The 12,969-nt window shown below is 47.6% G+C and overlaps 1 protein-coding gene across 2 annotated transcripts in view; it reads left to right on the top strand.

Moving 5' to 3' along the window:
• SHPK (sedoheptulokinase) overlaps positions 1–11,605 on the top strand; it is a 31,429-nt gene extending 19,824 nt beyond the window's left edge. For both annotated transcript variants that reach the window (XM_049636820.1, XM_049636819.1), the window contains exons 6-7: positions 307–507; positions 4,705–11,605. In XM_049636820.1, the coding sequence (XP_049492777.1) occupies positions 307–507; positions 4,705–5,117 (614 nt within the window). In that variant the 3' untranslated portion in view covers positions 5,118–11,605. The remainder of the gene's footprint in view (positions 1–306; positions 508–4,704) is intronic.
• The last annotated feature ends 1,364 nt before the right edge of the window (positions 11,606–12,969 follow it).

The raw sequence follows: 12,969 nt of genomic DNA, 5'->3' as shown, positions 1-12,969 counted from the left end.
CCTGCCTTTCCCCAGAAGAAGTGATCCAACACAGAAGCTGCAGTGCCTTTTTATGACCTGGTCTCCAAAGTCACACATGGTCACTTCTGCTTTATTCTCTTCACTAGAAGCAAGTCACCGAGTCCAGCCCACACTCGGGGTTGTGATGGGGGGGGGGGGGTGTGCGCGCAGGAATTAGGCTCTACATCCTGAAAGGAGGAGTACCAAAGAATTTGTGTACCAACACACTCTCCCCCTTGCCCTTTTGTGACTTGTGACCTCTGGGTCAGCGTGACAGGCCTAACTTCTGCTTTCTTTGGACCCTAGTTCTCAACATCAGCACCTCTGTTCAGTTGGCAACCTCCATGCCTCCAGGATTCCAGCCGGCACAGACTCCAGACCCAACAGCTCCAGTCACCTACTTCCCATACTTTGACAGGACCTACCTGGCGGTGGCAGCGTCACTCAATGGGGGCAATGTGCTGGCCGCGTTTGTCCACATGCTGGTACAGTGGATGGCCGATCTAGGTAAGGTGTTGCCCATACAGTGATGTGTTCCTGCTTGTCCTTTCTATGTAGCAGTGTCTTGCTGCTGAGTGTGTTATTTAAGCTTCTAGATTCATGTGTCAGACCCAGCCAGGCTCCAACACATTCCTTCCTTCCTTAGGGATCTGGATGTATAGCCTTCCTTCCTCTCATCTTCTGAGCTGCCATCACCTATGGTTTTTTTTTGAGGGGGCATCTTCTCCCCTAACCTTGACTATGGAATATCATAATAGTGTCTTAGCTCTCCCCTGCCCCACTTGGTCACCTTCTCTGTCAAGTAGTCTCTGGGTCCCTTGCATTTGAAGTCTTCCTTCTAATGACTTCAGACAGCTGAAAATAAAATGATCAAATGTGGATGGTATTTGACAGTATTATAAAATCCTCATAGCACTTATTCTTGGCAAGTAGTTCCTGACTCCCTTTCTTAGAAGGATCCCTGGAAACTCTGATGCCCTCCTGCTTTCTTCAGGATAGAACCGATCAGACCTCTCTGTGCTCTTCATTTGCAGGGAAACCTGCAACCTCCTTCTTTCAGAAGAGGTTCCCTTTCCAAGCACTTAAGGTAGAAATGAAATTTCTGGTCAGCCATGCAGATCTGGGGAAATCGTGTTCATCAGGTGCACTGGTCCACCTGTAGGAGCTCTGAATCAGGTCATTCTGGGGAACTTTCAGCATAGTAACAAAGTGAGGCAGAGCAGCAGGGAGCCCATAGGAAGCTCATACTGGTTGTGTAGACAAGCGTCACTGACCCGTGTCAGTCCTCTCTCAGGCTGCCCAGGGATGTCAGGATTTCAGGGGAATTCTGTCCCCTTGGCTCGGATCCCCTCAGGAATGTTTCATTAAAAGAACAGAACTCAGATTTTGTCTTGCCTTGCATCAGAAAAGGTTTTCAAGAATCAGTCATCAGAACCTTCAGGCAAGCCCTATATTTAGATACTGGTTTAACTGGATGACTCTATCAATTATTGACTGGTATTTCTCTTTATACGGAAGTGACTGTTATTTTTACCCCTGAAAGAGATGGTAATACTTGATTTCTCTGTAAGATCTTTTCAAGAAGAAAAGTCTTTTGCATTTTCATGGTTCTTATTTTCATGAAACTGAGTACTTTGAAGGTTAGTATTATAGGTAGCTTAACCTTTTATGAAATTTCTACACTGTGCCATTTGATTAAAAAGTATATAGATGCAAATACAACAGGTTTATTCAGATAAAAGACATCACATCTGTTAACCAGAAATGGAAATATTAAAGCATAAGGTGTAAAAATTAAACTCTCTCTCTCTATTCAGACTACCCTAGGTTTGCATTGTTTTCCAGAAGTTGGAAAACAGGCAGTTCCACCCTCGTGTGGTTTAGAGCAGGGACTCTGGAGCCAGGTGGCCTGGGTTTGAATCCCAGCCCCACCACTTCCTTGTGCCCTTGGGCAGGTTCCTTATACCGTCTGTTCTTCACTTTCCTCATCTGAAAAGAGGTGCTAGTACCTACCTCAGAGGACAGCAAGGATCAAATGAGTTATACTGCAAAGCGCTTAGAATGATGTCTGGCGCATAATAAGTGTGATACAAATGCTTGTGTGGTGGTGCTACCCAGGAGAGTGGCCTCAGTTCTCAGCTCTGTCCTAAGTCATTATGTGGCCTTGGCAAGTCCTTTCCCCTTCTGTGTTTTTTCAGTTCCGATGGTCTGTGTTTCTAAGCCCATGATGTGAACATGTGGCAACTCAGTATTTAGATTCTGATGAGGTGGTAAGCCAAGGGATGCAGAAACAGGGCTAGAAGCCGGGTCTTTCCAGTCTCCAGCTGGTATAGACCTTCCTTCAGGTGCTCCTCAAGGCTGGGGTTGTGGCCCAAGTGTTTCCCAGTGAGGAAGAACACTTTATTTTAACATTTTCTTAACATTATTAAGGATATACAAGCACATGGTTCATTGTTGTTTTTTTTTTTTTCTTTTTAACTATAGACTTTCTTTTCTTTTGAAAGTTTTCCACTCATGTCGTTTTTCTGTTCCATGATCTACTTCAGGATACCACATTGCATTTCATCATCCCATCTCCTTAGTCTCTCTGTTTTCTTTCTTTCTTTTTTTTTAAAGTTTTTATTTATTTAAGTAATTTCTACACCCAACCTGGGGCTCAAACTCATGACCCCGAGATCAAGAGTCACATGCTCCTCTGACTGAGCCAGCTGGGCGCCCCTCTCTGCTTTCTACTTGATTGATCTGTTTTTTTCTATTTCATCTCCCTTCCTTTTCTTCCCATCAGTTTCATGGTTTTATATTCTTCATCTATTCTTTTAGAAGTTTCTAACACACTGTGTTTCCTAGGATATGGAGAGGTAATCCCTCCTGCATATTGCAGTGCTGGTGTAAACCAGGCCTGCTTCTAAGGGGCAAGTATGATGTGCATAACTTTTGAACCAGAAGTTCTCTTCCAAGGACTCGGTCCTACATATTTATACACTTGTACACACATGCTAGGTTATTCACCAAGCACATGATTTTTCTGAGATTTTAGTAGAATTTTTAGAGGGAGAGGAAAGACATTTATTCTGGGTTTTTTTTTGTTTGTTTAAAGTAGGCTCCATGCCCAACGTGGTGCTTGAACTCACAACCCGGAGATCAAGAGTCGCATGTTCTACTGACCGAGGCAGCCAGGTGTCCCCATTCTGACATATTTAACCAAAGTCCTGCTGATTACATTTTGGCTATAATATTTAATTATTTCTCTCTCCCTCTGTTTCATTCCTGAGTGTCTATGGTTGAATTTGTACAAGTTAAATGTGCTGCCAATGAGACTCCATGGCGACTCTGGGGTGGTGGCTGTCAGCACTGGCCTGCACACTGGAACCACTTGTGGAATTAAAAAAAAGTTGTTTTTTTTAATTTTCTTAAAAAAAAAATTTTTTTTTAACATTTATTCATTCTTGAGAGAGAGACAGAGCATGCGTGGGGGGAGGGGCAGAGAGAGAGGGAGACACAGAATCTGAAGCAGGCTCCAGGCTCTGAGCTGTCAACATACAGCCTGACGCGGGGCTCGAACCCACGAACTGTGAGGTCATGACCTGAGCCAAAGTTGGACACTTAACTGACTGAGCCACCCAAGCTCTCTAAAAAAATTTTTTTCTAAGGTTTATTTATTTACTTAGCACTGCCCGGGAAGGAGTAGAGAGAGACAGAGAGAATCCCAAGTAGGCTCCATGGGCAGTGTGGAACTGACACTGGGCTCAATTTCATGACCAGGAGATCATGACTTGAGCTGAAATCAAGAGTCGGACGCTTAACCAACTGAGCCACCCAGGTGCCCATGCTTGTGGAGTTTTTAAAACAATGCTGATGTCTTCATCCTGCCTGTAGAATGCTGGTGATTTGGCTGTGGGGTGGGATGGGGCAGGCATTTTATAGAAGTTCCTCAGGTGATTCTACTTCAAAAGCGTGGTCCTTGGGCCAGCAGTACTGGCTTTTAGAAGTGAATAACAAATACAGAATCTTAGGGCCTGCCCCAGCCATACTGAGTCAGAAACTGCGTTTTAATAAGATCCCTAAGTGATTCATATACATATTCAAATGTGAGAAGCATTGGTCTAGACTGGTGGTTTTCAACCTCTGCTGAGGCTGGGCTGGATTGTGATCAGCACTGTGATCCTGGGGTTTCTATGACACTGCTAATAAGTCTAGTAGCAGCTGTGATGATGCTTTTTTTTTTTTTTTTTTTAAGTTTATTTTTGGGAGAGAGAAAGTGGGGGAGGGGCAGAGAGACAGGGAGAGAGAGAATCCCAAGCTGAGTCCCATGTGGGGCTTGAACTCACAAACCATGAGATCATGACCTGAGCCAAAATCATGAGTTGGATGCTTAAACGACTGAGCCACCCAGGTGCCCCATGATGATGCTTTTTGATCTGTGTATTCATTTGTCCTCCTTGGGAGCATTGTTGTAGGATGATTAGTTGTAGGATGGTTAGCGCTTACAGCAACACTTATGAGATCTCTCCTTTAAGTCTAGTCTGGGGTCTGGGGCAGAGCACAGCTAGCCAGACTATGTGAGTCCCTGAGCCAGGAAACATCTAGCCTCAGTGAGAAGCAGCAAGTAGATCTATCCCTGCCCTCTGGGAATTCCAAACTGTCTCAGCCTGCAGCAACAGGTGGGGTGCATGAACTCACACAGGTCTTTTCTGTTCCTGGAAGGTCTGGAGGTCGAAGAACCCACTGTATATTCGTGCATGATCCAGGCAGCTGCACAGCAGAGAGACACCTGCCTAACTATCACTCCAACGGTGTGGGGCGAGAGGCACCTGCCGGACCAACTGGCCTCAGTGACCAGAATCTCCTCCTCTGACCTCTCCCTGGGTCATGTGACCCGGGCCCTGTGCCGAGGCATTGTTCAAAACCTGCACTCCATGCTTCCATTTCAACAGCTCAAGGAGTGGGGTGTGGAGCGGGTGATTGGCAGTGGGAGTGCGCTGTCCAGGAACGAGGTTCTGAAGCAGGAGGTGCAGAGGGCGTTCCCTTTCCCAGTGTCCTTTGGGCAGGATGTGGACGCAGCTGTGGGGGCAGCTCTGGTCATGCTCCGGAGGAACCTTAACCAGAAGGAGTCTTAATACATTCTTTGGCCAAAGGACTTGCAAATTTTATCTAATTAGCGATTCTCACATGACCTTGGGGTCATCCTTTTCCTGGACACGTTTGTGGGCAGCTTTTTTTTTTTTTAACGTTTATTTATTTTTGAGACAGAGCGAGACAGAGCATGAATGGGGGAGGGTCAGAGAGAGGGAGACAGAATCCGAAACAGGCTCCAGGCTCTGAGCTGTCAGCACAGAGCCCGACGCGGGGCTTGAACTCACGGACCGCGAGATCATGACCCGAGCTGAAGTCGGCTGCTTAACTGACTGAGCCACCCAGGTGCCCCTGTGGGCAGCTTTTAAGCAAAGCTTGTTCTCAGGGCACCATCTTGACCAAGAACCTACCTTCAGGGCATACTCTAATAATGCAGCCAGGACTCATCAACTGGATCCCAAATCAGTACTTTCCAAAAGAGACTCACCTGGGAACTGGTCCCAAATATAAATATGGTGAAGAGAAGAGAGAGAGAAAGAAAAGGAACAGTACCCCAGCATCCCGGTCAGCAGGCTCATCTATGACTCACCTGTAGACAAACAGAAAATAAATATGGACTTTAGGCACCAAAAAGTCTGGTGACTGTGCGCTCAAAGTAAGAAAAGAAGACCCCCCCCCCCCCCCACCAATCCAGCTTTTTGGATTGTTTTTAAAAGGACATGAAACGCAGGCTTGGGTCACATGCACTGTTGGAAAAGTCCTTCCCTACTGGATTGTCCCATGTGACCCTGAGGTCCCTTTCTCACTCTTGTTCTCCCTTGGCCACAGCTGGTTATAGCTGAGGCAGGGGGTCGCCCAGGGCAGTAAAGCAGACTGGCTGAGATGAAGATGCAGGGATCCATGCTGCCTTCTCACCATGCACTTCCCCTCCAAGGACAGCCTGCTGCACTGGAGCTGCTCCAGATCCTTAACACAACTGGCTCGAAGGCACAGAACAGGGAAGGAAAGGTGGGTGGCATGACCAGCAAGGGGGACGGATGCTATGTGGCCCCACCATTCAAGCACATTGTTCCCAATAGTCTGACCAGGCAGGACCCTTTTTCGGAGGTGTGTCTGGGCAGCAGTGTATTTTTCTCCTGCACATTCTTGGGAGGCCTTCCACGGGAAGGGATGCAGCTGGGCATGCTCCTGTCAGAGAGGATGGTCAGTTTAATCAGAGAGAACTCCTTATCCTGCAGGCCCTAGATTTTCTTTCTCTTGGTGTCGGCCTTGCTGGCCTACCATGTGTTTCTGGCCTGCAGAAACATCCCACTAGAGTCAGCATCCATGTGAGGCTCCCAGAGCATCTTAAACCTTTCTGTAGTTGGTAGGGATGACCATGGAATGGCTCCAGGAAAAGGCTGTCATTCCTGCATCTAGTTCCAGACTCCTAAGAGTGATCCCAAGGCTCAGGCAGGCCTGACTCTGAGACTCCTAGGCAACTATGAGTTTGGGAAGTGGCCATGCTGTTTCTTTGTAAAGGTCACTTTATGAATTATGTGGTTGTCTGAGCTCTTAGATTAATCTGCCTTGCCATGCTGATTGGATTTCAGATACTAAAGCTCATTCTTTCAGAGCTTTGTCCCTTTAATAAGACACCCCTGTCTGCTTTGGGAACACTGTAAATTATGGCATAGCTGTAGGGCTTGGTTTGGCAGGTTGGACATAAGGATCATTTGTAGGTTGTTCTGCAGAAAACCCCACCTGCTCCATGATTGTACCAGGACAAGTAGCTGAAGATCACTCGGGAAAGTCATGTGAGTTTTCTCTCAGCCAAGATGAGTTGACACCATTATTCTGGAGCCCCTATGGAAGGCCTGTGAGAGAGGTCACCTTGGGATAGGCCAAAGGATAACAGATAGCCTGTCCATCAGGAGGAGTTGGCCCTCTGACTCCTGGGAGGCAGCCTGTCTTGTATTCTCAGGGTGCTATGGATGGAGCCTGTAAATGTAAGATTAGGAACTGGATGGAAGGCCAGGTAGCCCATACCAGTGCCCAGTGCGGTGCTGGAACTCTCTGTTCCCTTTCCACATGTCCACTCTATCTCTGAGGGCCGAGCCTTGCGCAGTCCAAGCTTGCCAGCTAAAAGCTCTGTTACTGTTTTTATTGCACAGGCCTGGAGCCTCTGCAGTGGGGTTGAGCACAGCTTCCAGGGCCTCATTTCTTCAGCCTGAAATCATAAACCACTCACTGCTTTTGCCGTCATTCCCTGGAGGTACCAGTAAGTGTTTGATACCAGTGTGATCCTCAGATGAGGAACTGGCCTTTAGGACTGTTTGCCCATATCCTGATCTTACGAGCAGGTGGTAGACTTGCACTTTCTCCCCAGATTTGCTTCGGCCAGCAAAATGTGACCAGAAGTGTTCTACTTCTAAGCAGAGGCCCTTAGGAGCCAGTGTGTGATTTTCCACACTCCGTTCCCTTTGCCAGGAGTGACTGGTGGTGTCCCGGAGAACGGAGGCTCTGTCAGCCTGTGTTCCATGTTAGGGCACTATGGTGTAGAACCCTCACCAACAAATGTGCAACATGAAATGTGACTGAGAAATAAACCTTTGATGTTTGAAGCCACTGAGATTTGGGGTTGTTGCCACAGCATAACTTAGTTTATCCTGACCACTACAACCACAGTAGAGACTGTGTCTAAGAAGTCTCAGCTGCACCCAGCACAGACCCAGACATTTATTGAACACCCACTAGGAGCTGGGTGTTCTGTCAGGACAGGGCTAAATTGCCAACACTAGGACAGATTAACACATGTGTGCAGAAGAAGGAACAATTCATTCTTTATGTAAGTGACATTAAGCTAAACCTTGGAGAGTTTCAGTCCATCAATACCAACAGCAGTTAACATTTTTTGAGCTATGTAGTAAGAGCTAATCTATACTTGTTTGGACCTATTTGATCTATATGGTAACCCTAGAAGGTGGGTACTATTATCTTCATTTCTCAGATGAAGAAACCGAGACACAAGTTAAGTAACCTACCTAAGATCACAACTCTAAGATTCAACCCCAGAGCCCATTTTCTTTAGCATTGTAGGCTGAGAGAGCAGGTGTATTCACATGAAAGTGACCGGCATGAGCAGGGTGTGATGAACTGTCTGGTGTAACTTGGTCACAGGGCTTATGAAAGGGTGTGATAGAACTTGTGGCTGGACGTGTTGGCCAAACTGTGAAGGGTCCTAGATGCCAGACTGAGGGGTTTAGACTTTCTCCTGTGGGCAGCAGAGTGGAGGACAGACTTCATGAGCTTTAGGAGTGTAACTGTCAGCCATGGGGACTTTAGAGTGGAGAATGGGTGTTACAGGAGGTGGGGGCCCAATTGGAGGGGCCTAGAAAACAGCTTGTGAGAGACAGTAGGCCTGAACCAATGTGGGGGCAGAGCCTGCCACACATACCCTTCTTTTGGCCCTTGACTATGACTAGATGCATATAATGTTTATGTGGCTTTCATGTTCTTTATTCTTCTCAACTGACTGAAAGCTGCTTGAGGGTAGGCTTCCTCTTAGGTGTTCTCTGCCCTGCCCTTCTCCTTAATCTTGGGCTGATGCCCATGTTTGAATGTCCTTCTCCCAGGGAAGAACACAATACCTTGTCCAAGGCCCAGCTCAGATGCTATCTTCCTGCTGCACAGTCTCCCTGGAAGCATATCTGTGACTGGATTATAATTGCAGCTGGCATCTGGGACCCAACTCAGTGTTTGCTGTTGGCATGGCCTGTTGGCTCCTGGCTTGTGCCTGTTACAGCATGCCCCACCCAGTAAAGCGTCAGAGAGAGCCTAGCAGTTTTTCCTCATGTGTCCTGGCCTTCTCGAGGTCAGAGACCCATCTTATTCATCCTACTCACTTGCTGTGGTTTGCTAGTGCTTGGTGGGGCTTCAAGGAAGAGGGTGGTTTGCACCTGACCTCTCAGCCACGATTAGATGGACAGATAGCCCATCTTTGAAATTGAGAGATTCTGGGTTTAGAGATGTTCACTGTGTGACTCATGAAACATTAAGCAAATCTTGTTTTTTTTTCATTAAAAAACAATTAGTCACAACCTCGAGCTAATGGCCGGAGATAGCTCAACAATCAGCAGATGCGGTTCTCTTCTGAAATGATGAGCACAGTAACCCCTCATGCTTGCCTAGAGCTTTACCAGCTCACAGAGACCATTCATTCACATCCAGTATTCTTATTAATCCCCAGAAAAGCCTCATAAAGCAGGCAGGGCAGGTGCTTTCACCCATTTTGGGGATAAGGACCCAGAGCTTCAGCTATCAGCCCAAATTTATGGAGCGGGGTGTCTGCTGGGCGTGTCTGGGTCTCCTCTCCTGCCTCTATTCTCTGCCCATGCTCCTGACCCTCCAATCTCTTCTCTGTCTTGTTGCCAGTACCCGCCCTGGGTCCCAGCTCTGCAGAGCGGGGCTCAGCTGTCGGGTGCTGAGTGGATGCCCCATCCCTCCCCAGCTTAGATGGCCAGCTCCATCCACTTCTGGAGTGCGCTGTCCCCTCTCACAGAGCCCTGCCCTCCATGGGAACTGACTCAGGTGGGTACCTGGTGACACTAATGCACAGACCAAATGCAGAAAGGAAAGTAGTTTTCTTCTAAGTCTGCTGTTTGCCATTTGTATCCGGATCCCTGAAGCTGTTTAAAATCTGGGAAGCAAGACACAAAAGTCAGGAAGTTAAAAATCCACACAAGATTTAGCAATCCCAAGATAAGACCGGTAGAGTTGGCACTGTCCTTGGGTGGGTTACAGGTACTCGCGATGGTGCTTTAACCACCTTCTCTGGGGCCGGAACTAGCTCTGCTTATTCCTACTTGGGTCCTCCCAGAAATGAGGGGCTGACGGTTCCTGATTTGGGTAATCAGGCTTTTATTAGCACACGACAGTTTGCTGGTTTCTAGCTGTACCAGAAAGTTTGGCTTCAAATCCATGAGGGACCCAGATGGATGAAGAAAATAAATGAGGATCCCATTGCCAGGGTCAAGGGCTGAGTTTAAGTCAATGTGCCCCCCTGGTGGTGACGCTAAAGAACTGCAGCCATTGATGACCTGGGGCCCAGCCCACTTGGCCCACCCACGTGCTGGTGTGGCCCCTAGCACTTTGCTGCACTGCCTCTTGTTCCCATCAGACCTGAGCTTGGGGTACGTGCCCCCTCCCAGAATTCATCACTGAAACGTGATCTACTTACAAAGAGTTTTAATGGATACATCATTACATAGATTCAAGAACACCTTGTTGGCAAAATACCACCCAGAAAACCAGGCTGATGGCAGCAGTGCTCAACCCTAAGGTCTTGTGTCTGCTTCCATTTCTTGAGTCTTAGTAGAACCACTCAGCGCAGGTTTGGCTCAGATAAAACCATGCCAATAAATGTATATGTTGTGCTCCTTTGGGCAAGTTGTGGAGCTAGGTAGGCTTAGAGAAGGAGAATTGAGGGTGCAAGAGCCCTGTCACTCTGGAGCCATGAAAATCTGCCAAATAAGACACAAACCTCAGAGAAGTTAAAGCTCAATACAAGCTTTAGGAAGCTTCAGACAAGACTAGTATGGTTGTCACTGTCCTTGGGCAGGTAACATAACCTGTCTATACTTCATTTCCTCATCCATAAAATGGGGGACAAAATCAGACTCTCCTCATGAAACTTTGTGAGAGCCTGATGAGCTAATGCATAAAGTGCTTATCCCAGAACCTGGCACACTGCATGGTCTTAATAAGCATCCACTGCTATTATCGTTGTCTTTGTGATCACACACACTGGTTGCTGCAGGAAGGTGCGGGTCTAGATTTCTGTAGGGTTTAGAGGTGAGCACTTTGGCTGGGGCCTTGGTGGAGAGGCTTTTTGGAAGAGGTGGGAGTTGAATGATAGAGCCTAAGCATCCAAAGGTCCCACCTGCCACCTGGTCCTTAAAAGACAGGTTAAATGGATGCATAGTGCAAACACGTTGGGCAGAAAGAGGACAGGGGAAGGGGGTGGAGGCAAGCACAGTTAGTATGGCTTGGGAGGAGATGTATCCAGGTAACAGGAGGGGCTGGGCCACAGTGGGAGTGGAGACTGGGGTTGTCGGCTCAGGGTACCAAGCCAAGGGGTAGGGCCTTATTCTGTAAGGGGGCGCAGTCAGGAGGATATTCTAGGTCTGGGGATTGGGAGGTCATGAGTCAGGGTGCTGGGCACTTCTGGTGCCTCAGGTGAGAGGAAGTAGCTGCCAGCCGCAGAGGATCCATATGAGCCACAGAAACGTAGCCTGGACAGAACAGAGAAGGAGAGGCTGGAGATGACAAAGTATGTCAGACTTTGACATAAGAAAGTTGGTGCCTTAGGGGCGCCTGGGTGGCTCAGTCGGTTAAGCGTCCAACTTCAGCTCAGGTCATGATCTCGCGGTTTGTGAGTACAAGCCCCACGACGGGCTCTGTGCTGACAGCTCGGAGCCTGGAGCCTGCTTCGGATTCTGTGTTTCCTTCTCTCTCTTCCCCTCCCCCACTTGTATGCTGTCTCTCTCTATCAAAAATAAATAAATGTAAAACAAATTTTTTAAAATGTTGCTGTCTGATAGGCAGTAATGTTGAGGGGAGGGAGTGTGGAGGGCAGAGGGGTTCATCTTGGGACATGCTGATGGGAAGGGGTTTGTGGTCTTTACCTGGAGTTTCCAGGAGAGCTCAGGGGAAAGGATGGGGCTGGATCCCTGGATGAGGGAGTCCCTGGCTTGGGCATGTCAGATGGGTCCTTGGAGGAGTGGGGGGTCTCAGAAAGGGGTAGGAGGAGATAAGGGTCCTTTTCCTGTATTGAGGAAAAGTTGTCAGGGAAGGAGGAGAAGGGCCAGGATTTCCCTGTAGTCCTCGCAGCGTGCATGGTGCCACGTAGACTCTGGGAGATGTTGTCAGTGCCCAATGGCTATGTTACAAAGGGGACACATTTAGTGACATGTGTTGTCCTCACTGGAGGCAGAAATCACCTTGGAAGCTAAGGGGACACCTCTGGTAGAGAAGTATAACCCTCCCCTTTCTTGGACGTTGCCCTGGGCTGGCCAGTTCTCTCAGTGCCTTTCTCAGATGTCTCCCACCCATGCCCCAGGGCTGCTGTGGCTGAGATCCGGACCAGGCCCAGCCAGTGTGTGAGCCAGAGGCTGTCCCTAACACAGCATCAGCATGTTGGTCTCCACACAGAGGTGTTCTCTGCAGCACCTCTGGCCCACACACATGGTTAGAAGGAACAGTGACCCTAGAGAACTTGTAGGTTGAAGGGTCACTGCTGGTGAGTTTTTAAAATATGTGTAACAGATGGTTATGCATGATTAAGAATGAATTCCATGGTCCAGCAATCCCACTTCTGGGTATATGCCCAAAAGAATCGAAAGCTGTGACTCAAAGAGATATTTGTACACCCATGTTCAGAGCGATATTCTACAGGCAAAAGTTGGAAGCAACCCAAGTGTCCATTGACCGATGAAGGGCTAAACAAAACATGGTCTACACATACAATGGAATATCGTACAACCTTATAAAGGGAGGAAATCCTGTAGTATGCTACAAGATGGATGAATCTTGAGGACATTATGCTAAGTGAAACAAGCCAGTCACAAAAAGATAAATACTGCACAAATTCACTTCCATGATGGTCTTAGAATAATCAAATTCATAGAGACAGAATGTAGACTGGTTGCCAGAGGCTGGGGGAAGGGAAGAATGGGGAATTAGTGTTTAATAGGTATAGGGTTTCAGTTTCACAAGATGAAAACAGTTCCGGAGATGGATGGTGGTGACATTATAAATGTACTTAATGCTCCTGAATTGTACACTGAAAAGTGGTTGAAATGGTATTTTTTCATGTTATAGGTATTTTACCAAAATTTCTCAAAAAAGGATGAATTC

This window comes from Panthera uncia, chromosome E1 (genome assembly GCF_023721935.1).
Source record: "Panthera uncia isolate 11264 chromosome E1, Puncia_PCG_1.0, whole genome shotgun sequence".
Lineage (NCBI taxonomy): Eukaryota > Metazoa > Chordata > Mammalia > Carnivora > Felidae > Panthera > Panthera uncia.
This window is presented reverse-complemented; position numbering and strand designations above follow the sequence as displayed.